The sequence below is a fragment of the Ursus maritimus genome, unplaced genomic scaffold (genome assembly GCF_017311325.1).
Source record: "Ursus maritimus isolate PB19 unplaced genomic scaffold, ASM1731132v1 scaffold_24, whole genome shotgun sequence".
Lineage (NCBI taxonomy): Eukaryota > Metazoa > Chordata > Mammalia > Carnivora > Ursidae > Ursus > Ursus maritimus.
In genome coordinates this window covers 42160904-42179862 of record NW_024424897.1, presented here as the reverse complement: position 1 = coordinate 42179862, position 18959 = coordinate 42160904, and the positions used below count along the sequence as shown (strand labels likewise).

Below are 18959 nucleotides of genomic sequence, written 5' to 3'. Positions count from 1 at the left end.
TTAATTTTAGATAATGACTTAGCTTTGTTCTTTTGGCTAGAATTTAATATTTACATATTTTTGAAACCTTTCTCTCTGATGGATTGGGTGAGCTGCCTGTCTAGCCGTTGGGACTTTGTAATGTGGCTTCCTTGAGGATAAACACTGCGTGCAGTGGCGTGATGTAAGCCTCTTGGTGAAAAGAAATCAAAGGCAAAGGTGCAGTGTAAGCTTAAGGAATAGTATTTCTTGATGTTGGATGTTGCTGAGGACAGAAGTTATTTTATCAGGTGGTGTTTGTGAACTGCTTATAATTAGATTATAAGCATTTAAATTAGTTACTGAGAGAATTTTTAACATCATTCTCTTGTAGATGAGCCCGGCAAATAGGTTGGGTTCTTATCAGAAATAAAGCAGAGGCAGATGACTTCTCAGACCTACCTCAGTCCTCAGATTGCTGAGTGGAGGTCACTTGACACTTGGAATAGGATCCAAATTTAGGCTATAAGTGGACTTTCTTGGAATAATGTTCTCAGTTGCTATTGTTGTGAAGTTTTAGAATTCAAAATATTGTTTTGGCTGGATAATTAGAATAGACTTCAGTGGTATCCTTTTCAGTGAGAACTGAAGTTAATCAAATGCACCTGAATTATTGTCTTACTTCGGTCATCTAGTCCGTGTAAATTTTGGAGACTGAGGAAACACTGGAATTGCTGCCAATTCTAATATTAGGGTATTATGTACAGATTGCCGTTTTTTAAATTGCATTTCTCTGATTAACTTCATGAATTAAATTAGATTATTAGATTGTATCAATCTTCTTCCTAGCAGAGGAATGTGAGATAAATCTCTAACCCAGGTGGGTATTGGGTTTTTCTTTATGCTGTGGCTCTTAAAATATTAATTTCTTAACCTTGAATCTTGAAGCCTAAACAGAAATTTGAAACCTCAGGCCCATCCTCAGCATTGCAGAGTTTGTTCTTTCTTTCTTTCTTAAAGATTTTACTTATTTTTTTGAGAAGAGAGCATGAGCAGGGGGAGGGGCAGAGGAAGAAGCAGACTCCCCACTGAGCATGGAGCCTGATGCAGGGCTCTGTCCTGGGAGTCCAGGATTGTGATATGAGCCGAAGGCAGACACTTAATCAACTGCGCCACCCAGGTGCCCCTGCAGAGATTTTTCTGTAAGAAATTTTATCTCAGCCTTCTTTAGGATATAGGTGTCAAGAATTACTATCATGACTTTTGACCCCCTGATTAAAGCTCCACTTCTTTTAGTAAGAATTAATTGGGGTACCTAGCTGGCTCAGTCAGTAGAGCATGCAACTCTTGATCTCAGATTTGTAAATTCGAGCCGTATTTTGAATATAAAGATTACTTAAAAATAAAATCCTAAAAAGAAAAAAAAAGAATTAGCAATTATGTAGTTACTCTTTAGAGGTCTGTGATCAAATCCCAGGGCCTCTAAGTGCCTTTCTTCAAAATAAGAAATTTGGGGGTGCCTGGGTGGCGCAGTCGTTAAGCGTCTGCCTTTGGCTCAGGGCATGATCCCGGGGCCCTGGGATTGAGCCCCACATCAGGCTCCTCTGCTGGGAGCCTGCTTCTTCTTCTCCCACTCCTCCTGCCTGTGTTCCCTCTCTCACTGGCTGTCTCTCTCTGTGTCAAATAAATAAAATTAAAAAAAAAAAAAAAGAAACTTGGAATTGAAGAAGTGTGAGATGCACCTATTACTCGATCCTAAATCAGTATAAATGACTGGGGTCTTTCCCATTAGGTTTGGGGCCTGATGTTATGATTATATTAATAAGGGAAGACCTAACGTTTGACATGCCATTGATATTACGAGTAAATCAACACCTCACTTTTTTTTTTTAAGATTTTATTTATTTGACAGAGACAGAGACAGCCAGCGAGAGAGGGAACACAAGCAGGGGGAGTGGGAGAGGAAGAAGCAGGCTCATAGCAGAGGAGCCTGATGTGGGGCTCGATCCCACAACGCCGGGATCACGCCCTGAGCCGAAGGCAGACGCTTAACCGCTGTGCTACCCAGGCACCCCAACACCTCACTTTTTAAAAAGAGACGACTAATATTTACCCTAAATATCCCAAAGAAATGCTTGCTGCCCACCCGCTAACTTAGCCTGATAACTTGTACGATGGGTAATATTTGTGGAGGTTATTTCTTTTTTCCTTTTATCAGTTTTAGCTTAGCCAATCAGTTGCCACTGGTTGGTGTAGAAGCTGTGTAGAAATTATCAGGAGCACGGTTCACTTGTTCCCATTCCGTTTGTATTTGAGCCTTGACAGAGAATGAAAGAGCCTCTAACTGAACAGTTAGCTCACCTGCGCTGGGTTTCTGGTTAGTTTAATATTTTGTGGTATGTGTTCCTAGAATCAGAGAGTCCATGCTGCCTTCCAGTGGGTTTACTTATGTGCCTTTACTGTGTTATGTGCCTTTACTATGTTACCTCCTTATGTGTGTTTACTACTATCCCTTCCCCATTATCACCATCCCCCACCCAGAGTTGTACATTTGTTACAATTGATGGACCTACCTTGACACATCATTATTACTCAAAGTCCATAGTTTACATTAGGGTTCAGTTTTGGTGTTGTACATTCTATGGATTTTGACAAACATATAATGACATGTACCTATCACTTTGGTATCATACAGAGTAGTTTCACTGCTCTAAAAACTTCTATACTCCCCTACACCCTGGCAACTACTGATCTTTTTAATGACTTCATATTGCCTTTTCCAGAATGTCATATAGTTGGAATCATGTAATATGTATATTATATATGTAATATAATATAATATGTAGCCTCCTCTCACATAGTAATATGCACTTAAGATTTCTTCATGTGTTTTCATATAGCTCATTTGTTTTTAGTGCTGAATAATGTTCCATTTTCTGGATGTATTTAGTTCATCCATTCACCTACTGAAGGACATCTTGGTTGCGTCCCCTTGTTGGAATATTTTAAAGTAAAGCTTGGACACCATGTCATTTTATTCCAGATACTTCAGAAAAAGGCATAACTACAATGCCATTATAACACTAACAGTAAATCCTTAATATCTTTTAAGACCCTGGCCATATTCAAATTTTCAGAAGGCCATTTTAAAATATTATAAACAAGCAATAAATAAAAAGTTTTTTGACGAAAAAATAATATAAGTCTCTGAAAAAGCAAGTTCTTTATCACTGAAATTAAAGAAGGAAATCTTGCAGTATGTAATCTGTAAGATTTCAATGGCGTATACTCCTCTTTTATATTAATAGCTTGCTTTGATCATAATTATTTGTGGGACTTGCATCTTTTGAGTCCAGTGCTCACATTCATATACCTCACATCTCCCTCTTCAATCTTTAGAACATGGCCTGGTAGTTATTATTATAAATTATGCTAGTAGCCAGTATTTGTTGAGCTTTTACTATATGACAAGCACTGTGCTTTATAAACATGCAGTATTTCATATGATTCTTATAATCCAATGGGACAGGTATTATTAGATCTACCTCCAGTTAATTTATTAACTTACTAAAGGTTTCATAGTTAATACCTGAGTTGGAATTTGAATTTAAGTCTTCCTGAGCATGCTTTAAGATGCTGATGTAAAAAAAGGTTGAATGATCTAAGACTGACCTTCTAAATTTAATAATATATCTGTTGTCTGTTAACTTCCAGGCTGTAAGACTAGAAAGTACTTACCAGAATAGAACACGCTATATGGTAGTGGTCTCAACCAATGGTAGACAAGACACTGAAGAAAGCATCGTCCTAGGAATGGATTTCTCTTCTAATGACAGGTATGGTACCATAGAAGGAAGGATGAGAAAACTCCTTTTGAAATAACTATTCCAGTTGCCTTTTGAGTTACTACAAAAACATCTTATGCTATTCTACTCTTAAAGTTCGATGCCTAAAACTAGGGAGCACCAAAGAGTCTTAGCCATACAGTCTTGAGAGATGAAAATGAGTAATGAATGTCTTTGGTTGTGTTCCTAATATATCACTATTCCTTACCTTCCTCTCATCCTTAGATGGTAATGAATATAAATGATTTAAATACAAATGATTTAAACTTATATCTCTAGGAATAAAAAGCTGCCTTTGTAGTTAACTTTATTTTAAGCAGTAATGATTCACTTTGCTGATCCTAGGGCACGCACCCTTTGTGACAGTGCACCAGTAGATCTTGGGTTCAAAGAGAGCCCACTTTAACTCTAATCTCTTATATTTATTCATGGCCTTACACCCTGCTTTTACCAAATGTTTTTCTTCCTTTTTCCTTCTTCTGAGTTAAAAGGGCAGGGTGGGAGGGAATTGACTTTTTTTAACTCAGAACTGAACCTTTTATAATCATGCATCTTTGGCTTTAGCAGCACTTTGCGTCCTGTAATTAAAGGTGTCATATTCAGAACCTGGCTCTTTTGTGTCCCTAAAGTTTATTGCTTTCCTTTTTTATTTTCTCACTTCTTCTGGAGAAACCTTGGGAAGACTGTGGAATGTGGCTAAGCAGATCTTTGCACTCTAGATAATAAGCCTCAGGAAATCCTGCCAGATGTCTCAAAGCATTGATTTCCTGGTTTGAGACTAGAATGGAACTGTGGAGTAGCTAGCAGTGTGACCCAGGCCTGGGAGAATTTAGCCACAAAGAAGAGACTGGGAGTGATTCTAATTATGTTGGGAGGAAAAGAATCACATTGTCATTAGGTTTCTCAAACAAGTGTTTACCTAAGCTTGTACAGTCAACCTGAAAATTATTTGTGGTTTCACAAGGATCACAAGGCCTGGGTTGTTACCTTGTATAACTCTTACAGCCTTTAATTGTATGCTCTGAAATTGCACAGACTTGTAAACCACATTTAGTTTTTCTCCGGAGTGGATATAACCTCTGGTGTTAGCTAAGCAACAGGCCTTTCAGTAAGCGTTTATCCTTTGAAGAGCACTACCTTGCCTACATTCATTAGTATTTTAAGACCTCTGATTTAGATTTTTATCTCTCTAGATCTGTGATGTCCCATACAGTAGCCACTACCACATGGTGACTATTTAAATAAGTTAAAATTAAACAAAATTAAATTTTCAGTTCCTCAATCACAACTAGCCACATTTCAAGTACTCCAGCAACATGTGACTCGTGGCTTCCCTATTGGACAGTACATATATAGAACATTTCCATCATTGTAGAAAGTTCAGTTGGACAGTGCTATCGTATATCCTATTTCCTTTGGTTCTTCCTGACTCCTCTCTTAGAAACCCCATAAAACAGGAACTGAGACTGCTTGGAAACTTCACTTGAGCCTTCCCCTAAAGACACAAGGCAACAACTTCAGATTCCCTGACCCAGAGTGTGAGAAATCAGAGGTGTAATCTTATCTCTTTCACTTTGTTCTAAATATTGCCAGAAATCATAAAGAATGTTTGTTAATATGGGTGCCCAATAATTTATCCTCAATGAACTGTGTCTATCTTCAGTAATGGTCCTGCCTGAATCATATCTAACAAATGAAAATTTTATTTTATGGAAGACAAAAATGTGATGTGAAAAGCTATAGAAACTAGTTTTCATTCTGTTTGGTAAATTTGGTATTATGAATTCTCATCCATCGTCTGTGAATGAGCTCCTTGGACAGCAAGAAAAGTGCTGCCCACTTCAGAATACTGGGACTCAGGTAATCTAGTATCATTTCTAGCTCAATTGCTTTTGAAGGAATTTGTATCATTTTTTATCTGAGAATACAAAAAGTTAATGTTTCAAAACACTACCAAGCCAAAGTGAATCCAGATTGTTTATGACAGACCTATCTTCCCAAGTAGTTCTCAAGATATGATATACCAACTCATTTAGCCTTTTTATAGTATTTTTAAATATTGTGTTATATTTTAAGTAATAAATTTTTTAATATACAATGTAACCTTGGTATCCAAATTGCACTGAATATATTTCTAATTCTTAAATAATAGAGTTTTGGGGGACGCCTGGGTGGCGCAGTCGTTAGGAGTCTGCCTTCGGCTCAGGGTGTGATCCCGGCATTCTGGGATCGAGTCCCACATCAGGCTCCTCTGCTGGGAGCCTGCTTCTTCCTCTCCCACTCCCCCTGCTTGTGTTCCCTCTGTCGCTGGCTGTCTATCTCTGTCAAATAAATAAATAAATAATCTTTTTTAAAAAATAAATAAATAAATAAATAAAATGAAATAATAGAGTTTTGGGATGCCTGGGTGGCTCAGTCGGTTAAACGTCTGCCTTCGACTTGGGTCATGATCCCAGGGTCCTGGGATCGAGTCCCACATCGGGCTCCATGCTCAGTGGGGAGCCTGCTTCTCCCTCTGCCTGCTGCTCCCCCCACTTTTGCACTCATGGTCTCTCTCTCTCACAAATAAATAAATAAAATCTTTTAAAAATGAATGAATTAATTAAATAATAGAGTTTTATGGTGGTGTTTTATAATTTTTCTTTGTACCCCCAACACCTTGAAATGTCTGGTACATACAGGCACTCAATAAATATTTGTTGAATGGGATGAGTATCTACTGAAATAAGTACCTATACTTTAAAGGACAAATATCTGAAGAAAGTCAAGGTAGATTAGATAAAAATACTAGGTGTGCCTAATTCAGGCCTCCCTTTCCTATTGTGTGAAAAAGCTACTTAATGTAAAGAAGCAGCCTGACCTGAGTTTAAGCTGAACTTGTGATGTTTGGTTTCTGTATATCACTGTCGCTTGTCTGAAGTTTAACTGGTGTGTGCTCACAAGCTCACAGATCACACTCTTTGGATCTCCTGTATCTTCTTCTGTAGTTACTTAATTTCAAGATTTGTTACCAGGCTATAAACCCTTCATATTTATACCCAAACTATACTTGTTGCTAGGAACCTGGCTAAGCACTCACTTTAAAAAAAACAAAGAAAGAAAGAAAAAGAAAAAGGAACCATTCTGAAAATAACCCCACTCCATCTTGGGAAGCCATCTCGAAACAAGTTTTCCTTGTGCTCACCTCATCTACTCAACAAAAATAGTGGCGGAGCTGTCTTCCTCCCTCTTGGATTCTTGCATGATATAGCTCAGGCCCAGCCTTCCAATGTGGATAAGCCGTTGCAATCTTGATTTGATTCTCCTGAATTCTGGAATCATTAGTAGAGCACACAGTGCTCGGCAGTGAGTAACGCAGGCGGGCAAATACAGTGCAAAGCATTAGACAGCCCACTAGGGACCGGCCTTCATTGGCCCTGCAGGGACTCCGGTAGCAAAAGCTTGGTATTCCTCACGTTGTTCTCAATGCATTTTCATGATGTTCTTCCCCCTCCCCGCACCCCGGTCATTTTCAGTTGTCTTAGAGCACTCACTAAAAATTCATATTCAACATTTGTCTTAAGTGACAGTTCATTCATATGCATTGTTTCACTTTAAAATATTTATGATAACCCTATGAGAGTAGGTTTTGTTACCTGCATTTTAAGATGATTAAGCCTGAGAGAGGGTAAATAACTTGTCAAAAGGAATTGAAATACTGAAGAAGATCAAATCCAGATATTTTGACAAAGTATAACTGCCCAATAAGTGGTAATTATTATTATGTTTGGTGCCGTTACACACATTTTTTAGTGTGTTATCTAATTTAACCTTCAAAAACAGCCCAATCAAAGGGTATTTTTATTCAGTCTGATAGATGAGGAAACTGGAGCACAAAGCTATTAAATAATTTGCCTAAAATTATACCGTTAGTGCCAGAACCCAGGTTCCAGAACCCATCTGATGCCAGAGCCTGTGCTGTCAATCGTACTTTGCTCTTCTACCTCCCATGTCTGAGGTTCCTTCTACTACACGATGCTGCTTTGCTAGATACATTGGCAGGGAGATGGTGTCAGATCCTTTGGGGGACTGGATGGAAGGGGAAAATGGTTTACGGCAGCCTTACCGAGAGAAAGTGGCAGAGGTCTGGGGTAGATTACAGTTGTCCAGAGGGGTGATGTGATAGAGACACAGTTGGGAGTTCATGGCTTCCTGTCCAACCTGTTGCAGTAACTTAAAGCTGGTTTCCTCCTTGGGCTCATGTGTAATTTAAGTAGGATTTTCATGTACCATACTAGGGTTCCCCTTTTGTTGGTTGTTGACATTCCTATTCACTCTGCATTTCAGCAGTGCTGGACTAGTTCAGTGCAGTCACCAAGCACTGCTTTATTTATTTAAGTTGTATTGTGTGTATTTTGTCTCTCTAACTTGATCACAAACCATTAACAATTACTTTTTTATATAGTTTAATTCCCTTTCCCTTTTAGACTATTGAACGTGTTCTGGTGTTCAATAAATCTACATAAACCTCAGAATTAAATTTGAGCAGATCATGTATTCAGAGGTCTTCAGCAACCAGCAATAGTTCTTGGCATTAGAAAGTATGTTTGGAGTTGAATTGGATGCTGTGACCTTGGGGTGAAACCTGCCAGTCACAAGTCAGCAGCAATCACCTGGATTTTTTAGACAGTGGCCACTTTTGAGATAGCAATACAAGGCACTCAGTCAGTAAGTTTTCTTTGTTAAATATATAAGGACCTGACTAACCACCTGTTTGATACAGCCAGAGCACATGCATTAGATTGATAGTTATATGATAGAAATTCCTCCATTCTAACATGCCAGAATTTAGAGTTTGGGGGCTATATCCTTTGTGTTGAAAGAGTTAATAAAGAACTGCTTCCTAGAATAACAGGAATTAACCTATGGACTGTTTCTTGTCTTGCAGTAGCACTTGTACCATGGGCTTAGTTCTGCCCCTCTGGAGTGATACCCTAATTCATTTGGATGGTGATGGGTAAGAGTTTTCCCTTTTTATTATCCTATAGAAAGCCAAGGGGTGGGTTCCATCTTGGTGCCCATTCATTAAGCTGAATGGGAGGCCCAGTGTGCCCAAGTGAACTGTCATGTCAGCAACTCAGTGAGTCCTTTTAAACTCCCGTTTTGTAAAGTGGAGTAAAAATACAACTTGCCATGGCCTCTCACTTCTGTTCTTCTAGGCTGACTACGGTAAGAATCCAAACAAAGAAAAACTAGTTTGTTGGCTCACTCTTTAATCTGAGCATGTGGGACTGTTGCAATGCTCTCCCAGAGGATGATATGTTCTGTTTCAAATAACGTCTTGCTGCCTCTGCCAGCTGTCAGCCTACAGTATAACCCCTTTCCTGTGCCAATTCCTTCCAGTGACCCTCCACCCCCACCTCCTGGTGTTTTTAGAATGTGTCCCCAAGAGACCAAGATGTTTGCTTCAGTTTATAAAACCAGGGTCAGGTTTGCTAAGGACCCACAAGACTTCCACATAGAAATATATAGCAGAACAGTCTGTCTGTAGCTAAGGCTGGGAAACTGTAATTCCCTAACTCCGGTGTGGGAGTCCATTCATTTTGCTTAGTAGATAAAATCAGACAATTTGTTGAAGCTTTTCAGTCAAGTTCTATACTCTTAACTTCTACATGAAGTGCCTGATGATTTCTTCTATTGAGCCAACAGTTGCTAGCCTGAGAAATAACCTTGAAAACGCACAACTGAAATAACCTACTCTCACTTGTGGATTTTCATCTCATTCTTTTTTGTTTCCTTAGTGGGTTCAGTGTATCAACGGATAACAGAGTGCACATATTCAAACCTGTATCTGTACAGGCAATGTGGTAAGAGGACTTTTAATGTCTCTATGAAAGGTTGTTTTTTTTTTTTCTCTCTGAAAGTTTTTAAATATATTATTGGGGCAATATTTTGTGAGTGGTGGTATTTGGAATAGTACAGTTCTCTCTGAAAATGCTGTATGATCTGTTTGCGTGGCCCTCATAGTTAAAGATGATCTAGAAGTTCAGTTTTCAAATTATCATAGTGGAAGGCCTTAAGCATTGGTGAACAAGTGAAGCTAAGAGGTGTTCTTAGACTCTGGAAGATACTTAATGAATCAGATTGCTGGTTGGAACGGTTGTATAGGGACACACTGACTAAGTTAGCAGTCTAGAGCCAAATCTAGAACATCACACTGCTACAGTGCATTAGTGTTCAGTTGCTTAGGGTAATCAGGGATATTATTGGTAGATAAATTTCCATTAAAATTGCTAATGACTGTTTGCAAGACTGCATAATGCAAATAAAGCCTAAACATTATAGATGTTAATAATCATCAGCTTGTGTGCTAACACTTCGGGGCTACTTAACTGTGTCAGACATTGTGCTTTACATGGATTATATCTAATCATCACACCAACTCCCCCAAAATAATATTATTAGCTCCTTATTATTGATGAGAAAGCTGAAGTTTTGGCAAGGTTACATAACTGGCCTGAGAGCATCTTTTCCTTTTAGGCAGAATAGACTCTTACTCTCTTATTCTAGATTATCTAGAAAAATGATCTAATGTGACCAGGGAATGGTGTGACTCTAAGATTGAGAGCCTATCCCCGAGTTAGGGATTTGAATTTCAGTTTCTCATTCAGTTGCCTGTTCTGTAGTAGAAGTCCTCATGAGTAGAATGGACAGAACAAAAGCCAAACAGAAAATAAAGGAGCCTGAAAAAAGATTCCAGGGAACTCATTGGCCCTTGAGTAACAGGATTGATAGGCTTGAGGTGGGTGCAGTCATAAAACAGAGTCAACTGAACTTAAGAGTCTTATCATTTCATGCAGTAATTGATGTGGGACAGAGTTACAGGTCATGTGTTTAAACCAGATTTTTAGGGGCGCCTGGGTGACACAGCGGTTAAGCGTCTACCTTCGGCTCAGGGCGTGATCCCGGCGTTATGGGATCGAGCCCCACATCAGGCTCTTCCGCTATGAGCCTGCTTCTTCCTCTCCCACTCCCCCTGCTTGTGTTCCCTCTCTCGCTGGCTGTCTCTATCTCTGTCGAATAAATAAATAAAATCTTTAAAAATAAATAAATTAATTAAACCAGATTTTTAGATTTAGCGCAGATTTCACAGATAAATTTCTCATGGAAAACTTTTACCTTCTTTGACTAAGGCGTCTTTAAAGGCAACTGACCTGTCTATTCCTAGGTACCAAGTAAAACCAAACAGCCCAAGTCCTATAAATGACAGTGTTTTCAGTTATATTTTGAGAGGGAGTACAAAGCAGTCTTAATTCTTAAGACAATGAAGGAAGATTCAAGTAATAACCTAGTTCACTCTGTAATGTTCTAAAGCAAACTAGCTAGTCCTACTTCTGTTAGCTTATTGCAGAATAAACTTTTTGGTGTACCATCAGGGGAGTAGTGAACTGAAAGTCACAGGAAAAAAGAAAAAGATGATCTGTGGATCAAAGCGGCATTTAGACCAGGTGTTTCCTTCACAGGAAGGTAGTTACTGTAGCCTCCCGCTCCTGTATGCAACTGAAATATCTGAAGTGGCTAAGCCTTGAGTGTATTTTAGGGCACTTGCCCCAGACACATGTGGCATATGCTTTTGAAGCACGAGTTTCCCCGATGAGGACAACATGCATTGAATATCCTGCATGTTGCACTTAGCTGGCCCTTACTTTTAAATCTATGTAATGAAACTGAAATTCACAGAGAATTCTCCGAGAATTTGATAAACTTCTCTGAGAATTTGGCTTACTTTGAGTAATAGAAGGCATCTTAAAAGATTCTGCAACTTTGTTTTTTAAGGAATAATGTTTCCCTGATAAAAATGGATGGAAATGTTTTTCCCTTATCAAATTTGTAATTATCTTATTTTTTAATTTACATTATACGGGCTTGACAAGGACTCAGGGAACAGACATTGTCTTTTACTGTTGATGGGAGACTAAACTGGAACAACCTTCCTTGAGAATGATTTGCCAATATGCTTTACCATTTTGCATGCCCTTTTGACCCAGTAATTCTACTTCTAAGAATTTATCTTAAGGTAATACTTGTGGGTACGTGAAAAAACTATAAGAATGTTTGTCAGTGTTGTAATAATAGCAAAAAGTGGAAAACAATTTAAATGTCTGAAAAATAAGAATTAGTTAAATTGTGGTGCATCCATGTTATTAAATATAATACAACCTTTAAAATAATCTAGTTGAAGAATATTGACATGGATGTTGACAAGACGGTGTAAACTAAAATCAAGTTTAAAATGTATGGAGAGGGGCACCTGGGTAGCCTAGTTGTTTGGGCGTCCGACTCTTGATTTCAGCGCAGGTCATGATCTCAGGGTCGTGAGATGCACTCAGTGGGGAGTCTGCTTGAGAGTCTCTCTCTCCCTCTGCCACTCCCCCTGCTCTCTCTCTCTCTCTCTCTCTCTCTAAAATAAATAAATAAATCTTTTTTAAAAATAAATAAAAATAAAATGTATGTAGAATGTGGTCATATCTTTATTATAGATCTAGGCGTAGACAAAAAGACTGGAAAGATCCATACTAAAACTTTAACAGTGGTTATTTCTCAGTGGTCAGACTACAGGATATTTCTGCCTTTTACTTAAGGTCCCTAAATTTTCTAAAGTTAGCATGGATCACTTTTGTTATGGGGGGAAGAAATTAAACGTCATTTTTAAAAGAAAGATGTAAGTGGATTGTATATAGAATTCTCTCATGTCCTCTTCCTGTAGGAGAGGGACATTAGCTTTAGCTAATAAGACATTTCATTTAACAAATACTAACTGTTCTCCAACTATGAACTAGGCATTCTTATAGGCACTTGAGATATATCAGTAAACAAAATGTAGAAAGATCCTTGCTGTTATCTAATTTCCTAGCATTTCTGGCTTTAGCTTTTCCCTATGACTAAAAAGGTTCTTCTCAAATAAAAAAATAAAAGTTAAAAAAAAAAGGTACTTTCAGTTTTGTTTACCCTTCTTGGGTTCCTGAGTTCATGGTCAGAGATTTAATTAGTATAAACCCGAACTATTCTTAGAAAGTGGCTCAAGTGTATGAATAAATGGTTTAAAGAGACTGGGAGACTAAAGCAGCAAGAATGATAAATGCCATTAGATTAGTACTTCCTGGACATGAAAGGACATGTCCTCAAGGCTGAGGGACATCTATCTATGTGATCTTTGTGGACCCTCTAAGAATCATAGGAAATGTATGCTGTGAGATGATTCTGTACCAAGGGAAACAAATATTTATGTAGTAGATGGTTGAGATCTTCTATAGTGATATACCCACAGCATGGTTCCAGCTACAGGAGCATGAGCTCCATAGGTACCCAAACCTATTTTCACTGGTGGGTTGTCAGTTCTCCTGCCCATCTCTACCCCCAACCTTAATAATGCATCGGCCAGAAGTGTCTAGCCGATTGCTATGAATAGATAATATAGTATAATCAGAATCAGAGACTCTTAAATTCCAGGGGATAGATTCTCCAGAGGCCAAATTCTATAGGATTTAAAAATTGAAAGAGTTTTGGGTACACATGGATTATTGGCTTTTCGGTGTCCCCACAGTTCTGCAGTGCTCATTTCCCAGCCTATCTTTCAGGTCTGCACTACAGAGTTTACACAAGGCTTGTGAAGTGGCCAGAATGCATAACTACTACCCAGGCAGCCTGTTTCTCACCTGGGTGAGTTATTACGAGAGCCACATCAACTCAGATCAATCGTCAGTCAATGAATGGAATGCTATGCAGGATGTGCAGTCCCACCGGCCTGACTCTCCAGCTCTCTTCACAGACATGTAAGTGGGCTTACCCAGGATCAGAGAAGTGTTCTCTGTTGTGTCCTAGGAGGTCGTAAGCAACATGTTCCTCCCTAATCTCTCCTCTTGGGAATTAATCTTATCCAGTGATATTAGTCCATGTCTACACTACATATCTGCCACACAAAGAACCCTGTTCCTTCTGTTGTCTGCAAAGGCCTAAGGAGTTTCACTCCTGGGCACAGTGGAATCTCCACAGTACAGAATTGCAATACCATAAAATCCCATTCAGATTCCACTAATTTGACGTTTGAGTTTGAAGGGAGTTAGGCTGAAGTCTGCCTTTACATGACCTGTGAAGGAAGCATTTGGTAAGCAAATTAATGACACAGAGAAGCTTTTTTTTTGTTTTAAGATTCTATTTTTAAGTAATCTCTACACCCAGTGTGGGTCTCGAACTTACAACTCCTAGATCAAGAGTCACGTGTTCTACTGAGCCAGCCAAGTGCCCCGACATATAGAGAAGCTTTTAAAGGGATGTTTCCAATACTTAAGAAAACAAGATGGACTGCCTAGGTTGCTTTGCTAATTTTAAATTGATTTCTATTCACATATTTTAAAAAATAATTTATAATTCAGGTGTTTGACTCAGCACCATCACTGCCTTTTTTGTCAGTGAGGTTGTATTAAATCCTCCTGGTGTACTGTAAGTTGGATGAAGGCCTGAGGTGGAGTTGATGTTTATTTCCTTTTTAGGTCTATGTGTTGAAACTTATGTGACTACTTTGGAAGTTAATCAGGTTGTTTATTCTGCTCTGAATTGATCTTCCTGCGCTTCCAAGATATTCTGCAGCTGGAAAAGAAGAGTAGCTACTTACTATCTGACCATACAAACATTCACCTTCAGATTCCTAAATTGATACCAAAACAGTTCGTGGTTTTTTTGTTTTGTTTTAAGAAAATGCTTAATTTAGATAATAGTGTAAACTTATTTTTACTGGAAAAGGTGAAATTTCCAAGAATTGTGTGAACAGAGCAGGCGAAAAAGTGGTGGAAGCTTTTTTGCATAGGATGTTACTGATACTAGGACCTCCTTTTCATTAGCTCTAGTCCTTTGAAGATCCCACAGTAACTGAAGAGATAAGGATTAGTCTGGCTTTCAGAATCTTGGAAAATGTTACTGATTTCATGCTTTATAGCTGGTTGATGGGTATCAAAGGATGGATGTCTCATCTGGCTCAAAAATGTAAACCAGACTTACATGAGAGAGAGAAAATTCTTCATTTCTCATGATTTTATTAGAGAAAATTTGGATATTACATCAGAAAGAAAAAAAAGGAAAGGAAATTGGCCATAATCTATCTCTATCCCTAAGCAAAAAGAATAATGTAAAGTGTAGTCCCTGGCACGTGATAGAAGTTCATTAAATGTTAGCTCTTAGTATGTACCATATAACCCCAATTTTAAGATCTATTTACTAACCAAATGTCTGTTTGTCACAGAAGGAGAGACTGAAAAGCTGTAGGTCATAATATTGATAATGATTATCTCTGATGCAGGGATTTTCAGTGATTTTTTCTTTGTGTTTTTATGTATTTTCTGAGTTTTTCTCTAGTGAAATCGAGCAAGAAAGTGTACTTGTGTTGTAATGTTTTTTCCATTCCCTCCTCCTCCCTAAATTGACTAGAAAAGCCTAAAAAAGAATGCTGAGCATATAGGGAGAATGTGTGCCAAAATGGATTTAGGTGCTGTACTGCAAATAAAGTTTATATTTTGCAATACAAGGAAGGGAGAAAAGGGAACATACGTGTATAGCGCCTCCAGTGTACGTCAAATATTATACCAAGCACTTCATACGTGGTACCTGATTTAATCCTCATAAGAACCACATGAGGCAGATATGATTATTATCCTCATTTTGTAGAAAAGGAAACCCACTCAGAGAAGGGAAGGAATTTGTTCAAGGTCGTACCACTGGGAAGTAGCAGGGCTGGGATTAAAACTCAGGTGTGGGGCTCCTGGGAGGCTCAGTCATTAAGCATCTACCTTCAACTCGGGTCATGATCCCAGGATCCTGGAATCGAGTTCCGCATCGGGCTCCCTGCTCAGCAGGAAGCCTGCTTCCCCTCCTTGTGTTCCCTCTCTTGCTGTGTCTCTGTCAAATAAATAAAATCTTTAAAAAAATAAAAAATAAATAAAACTCAGGTGTGTCTGCTCCCAAACCACTCTGCCTCAAAGAAGTATTGTGAAGGATTAGGAGAAAGATTGCTAACTAGGGAATCTAACTCATGCACGTAGGTGGTAAAATTTGTTTTTATCAATATTTTTTAAATGGAAGACTGAAATGTATAACTTTCTACCATTAGCTATGTCTAGGAAAAATGGTGAGGAGCATGATTAAGATCTTTAATCCTGGTCAAGACAGGGATGCCTTGGTGGATAGGGAAAAGGCACAGACATTATCTGTATTCTGCAGTGTTCATGAGAAACTGTGAGCCCAAGTGGTGGGGAGCCCCAAGGTTGTGCGGTCAGAGCAGCCATCTTTGGAGATTACTGAAGCTATTTTTGCAGCCAGTGATAAGGCGGTAGGCAGCAAGGGCAGGCAGGATGCCTGAAGGCTTAGTCCATTTCCATCTCCAAATAAGGAGGTACAGAGCAGATACCTTTCTTGAGTAGGTAAGAGGAAAGATGAGACAGAAAGTGCTCTTTGTCATCCTCACTCAATTCTGCATAATATGAAATAATGCTTTTAGAGAGAAGCATCCAGTTACGTTGAACAAATACCTTTCTAGAGTAATTGGAGAGTCAACTTCCTAGTTTAATTTCCTATTAAAGTTCCAAGGGTAATTTTATTTTTAAGAGTCAGAAGATTAAGGGAAGCAACCTAATCCTGCAGGCAGAGTGTTAGGCTGGGCTGAGAGTGCTGGTTCTCCTGCCAGTGTGTGTGATCTTTGGCATGTCATTTAACCTTTCAGCTATTTATTTCCTTGATCTGTAAAACGGGGATAACAATTTCACAGAGATGTTGTGAGAGCTTTAATGAGAAGAAATACATTTTGGATGAAAGTACTCTGGGTAGTTAATCCTTGAAAACCCCTTTTGGAGTGAATTTGCCTCAATGAAGAAACAGAAATCATTCTTTCATCTTTCCTATTTTCTAGAATATAGCAATGAATGGTCAGTATCAGGTGGCATTGTAAGCTACGGAAGACCCAGTTCCGTAGTGGATCACACCACTGTTCTACCCAGCTTGATATTCTAGCTCAGCAAGTGGTCGTCGGGGTACTTGGTGAAACAGCATGGCTATGATTCTTCATTAAAGTAGTATCTACAGTATAGCTTGTTGTCTTTATTCCTTCGTAGATGTATGTGGGTATGTTTAAGGGCTTTTAGACATGTACAGCCTCTTCAAGTAATAATTTCTACACGTTTGCATTCTGTACATTGTGGAAAGAAACTTTTTTTTAAATCCTTTTTTTTTTTTTTTTTTTTTTTTTGCCATGCCCCCAGAATATAAATGTTTGAGGGTAATAGAGGGAAGGTCTGCCAATTTGGAAACATAATCAAATGGCACATTCATTAACCTAGTCAAATTCCTGCCTAAGAAAAATCACCATTTCTCTCTTCTCAGACCAACTGAACGTGAGCGAACAGAGAGATTAATTAAAACCAAATTAAGGGAGATAATGATGCAGAAGGATTTGGAGAATATCACATCCAAAGAGGTAAGAGACCTTGAGTTCTCCTTGTTCCAAGGCTAGGAGTGTGGGATAACAGTAGTTGTGGGGTTAGAAATCATGAGAGATTGAAAGTACAGAGATACTTTTCAGAGATTAGTAAAATATGTCCTCTTTGTTTCAGATACGAACTGAGTTGGAAATGCAAATGGTGTGCAACTTACGAGAATTCAAGGAATTTATAGATAATGAAATGATAGTGATCCTTGGTCAAATGGATAGCCCTACACAGATATTTGAGCACGTATTCTTGGTAAGTCTCAGGGCCACTGTAAGTGATGTGCTGAATCTAGTCCATGCCAGCTCTGGAGGAGCAACTTAAATTTTACTATATTTAAATAAAATGTAACTTAAAACCAAGGTAGTAAATACTCAAACCTCATCACTTCCTAATTTTCTACTACATTTTACTGTTATCTGTGCTCTGTTATATGATGGAAATGTTAAATAATGGTGTGCTTCTGCTCATCTCTTCCCAAGTCCTCATTCAATGACATCAAGCTGGTGGATTAAAATTGACTGGTCGAAAATTTACACCAAGGAAGTGAGTAAATGCCACAAGTCAGGCCCTCCCCCCCCCCGGATTGTTAAATATCTCCTCTGTTCTTCATGACAGTCAAAAGTCAAAAACAGACCCATCCACAATAGTTTTATACAGTGTATACAAATAGAATGATACTTTGAGGTCACTCTTTCAGATTTGCCACATTTGCCTAAGGTCTGTTATATCTGAGCAGAGAAGGTGGGAACTACTTATGACTGAGAGACATTGGACTTTTAAACGTTTGGAACTTTATAGCTACACTTTGAGTCCCCTGAATATTTTTGTGTTTGCTAAAATTTCGGTGACTTGAAATTGTTCTTCATGGTTTCTGAACATTCAGTGACCTGCAATTAGCCCAAGGATACCTTTCTAACCAATGGATTAGGAAAGCTTCTAAAATCCTAAAACCATTTTCCTCCCAAATATTAAAGAGTTTTAGTTTCCATCTGTACATGGTAGTGGGAATAAGGTTAAAAAGGATAATTAAAATCAGTGGGAAATGTCAAAACTTCGTTTTGTTTCCACTTCCCACACACTTTGACCAAAAAGGAAATAAATTGATTGGTTTGAATTTCACTTCCTTTCTCTGGTGAGGACATTTGTGAAATGATTAGAAGCTGAGAAACAGGAGACAAGAGGAATAAATGCACAGGAACTGACTAAATTGGATCATCTCACCCCTGAATATTCAAGAGTTTATATCACCAAGCAGTCAGATTTTATGCCATTGAAGGCTTGTGCCCTGAATTAACTTTTTGACAGTCTACAGTATGTGTGCTTGTAGAGTGATTCATAGTGCTGTATAGCTATGAAATTACTCATGAAAAGCTGTGAGCTGGAAAGGGAACTTTTTTTCCATTACTTTAACTTGACCAATGTGTGTTGCCATTTCTGGGCGTAGATCATACTGCAAAACTATCGCTGACCTTTCCGTTTGTAAAGCACTTGGCTTCGTGGTCTTGTGTGTATACCTTCACAAGGGTTCAAGTATTCCCTGCTGGTGTATTGTTGGAAAGAATTTTTGTGTTATCTATAGAAAACTTATGAGTCACTCATTCAAATGGACCCTGCCCCCAACCATGTCTGTGTAACATGACTAATT

General features: G+C 38.5%; 1 protein-coding gene across 1 annotated transcript in view; it reads left to right on the top strand.

Annotated features, from left to right (window-relative positions):
- Positions 1 to 18959, top strand: part of SSH2 (slingshot protein phosphatase 2) — a 239943-nt gene that overhangs the window by 183090 nt on the left and 37894 nt on the right. Inside the window, 6 exon segments of the mRNA XM_040641086.1 lie at positions 3673 to 3794; positions 8731 to 8799; positions 9584 to 9649; positions 13421 to 13615; positions 17208 to 17301; positions 17438 to 17566. Of these exon segments, the coding sequence (XP_040497020.1) occupies positions 3673 to 3794; positions 8731 to 8799; positions 9584 to 9649; positions 13421 to 13615; positions 17208 to 17301; positions 17438 to 17566 (675 nt within the window).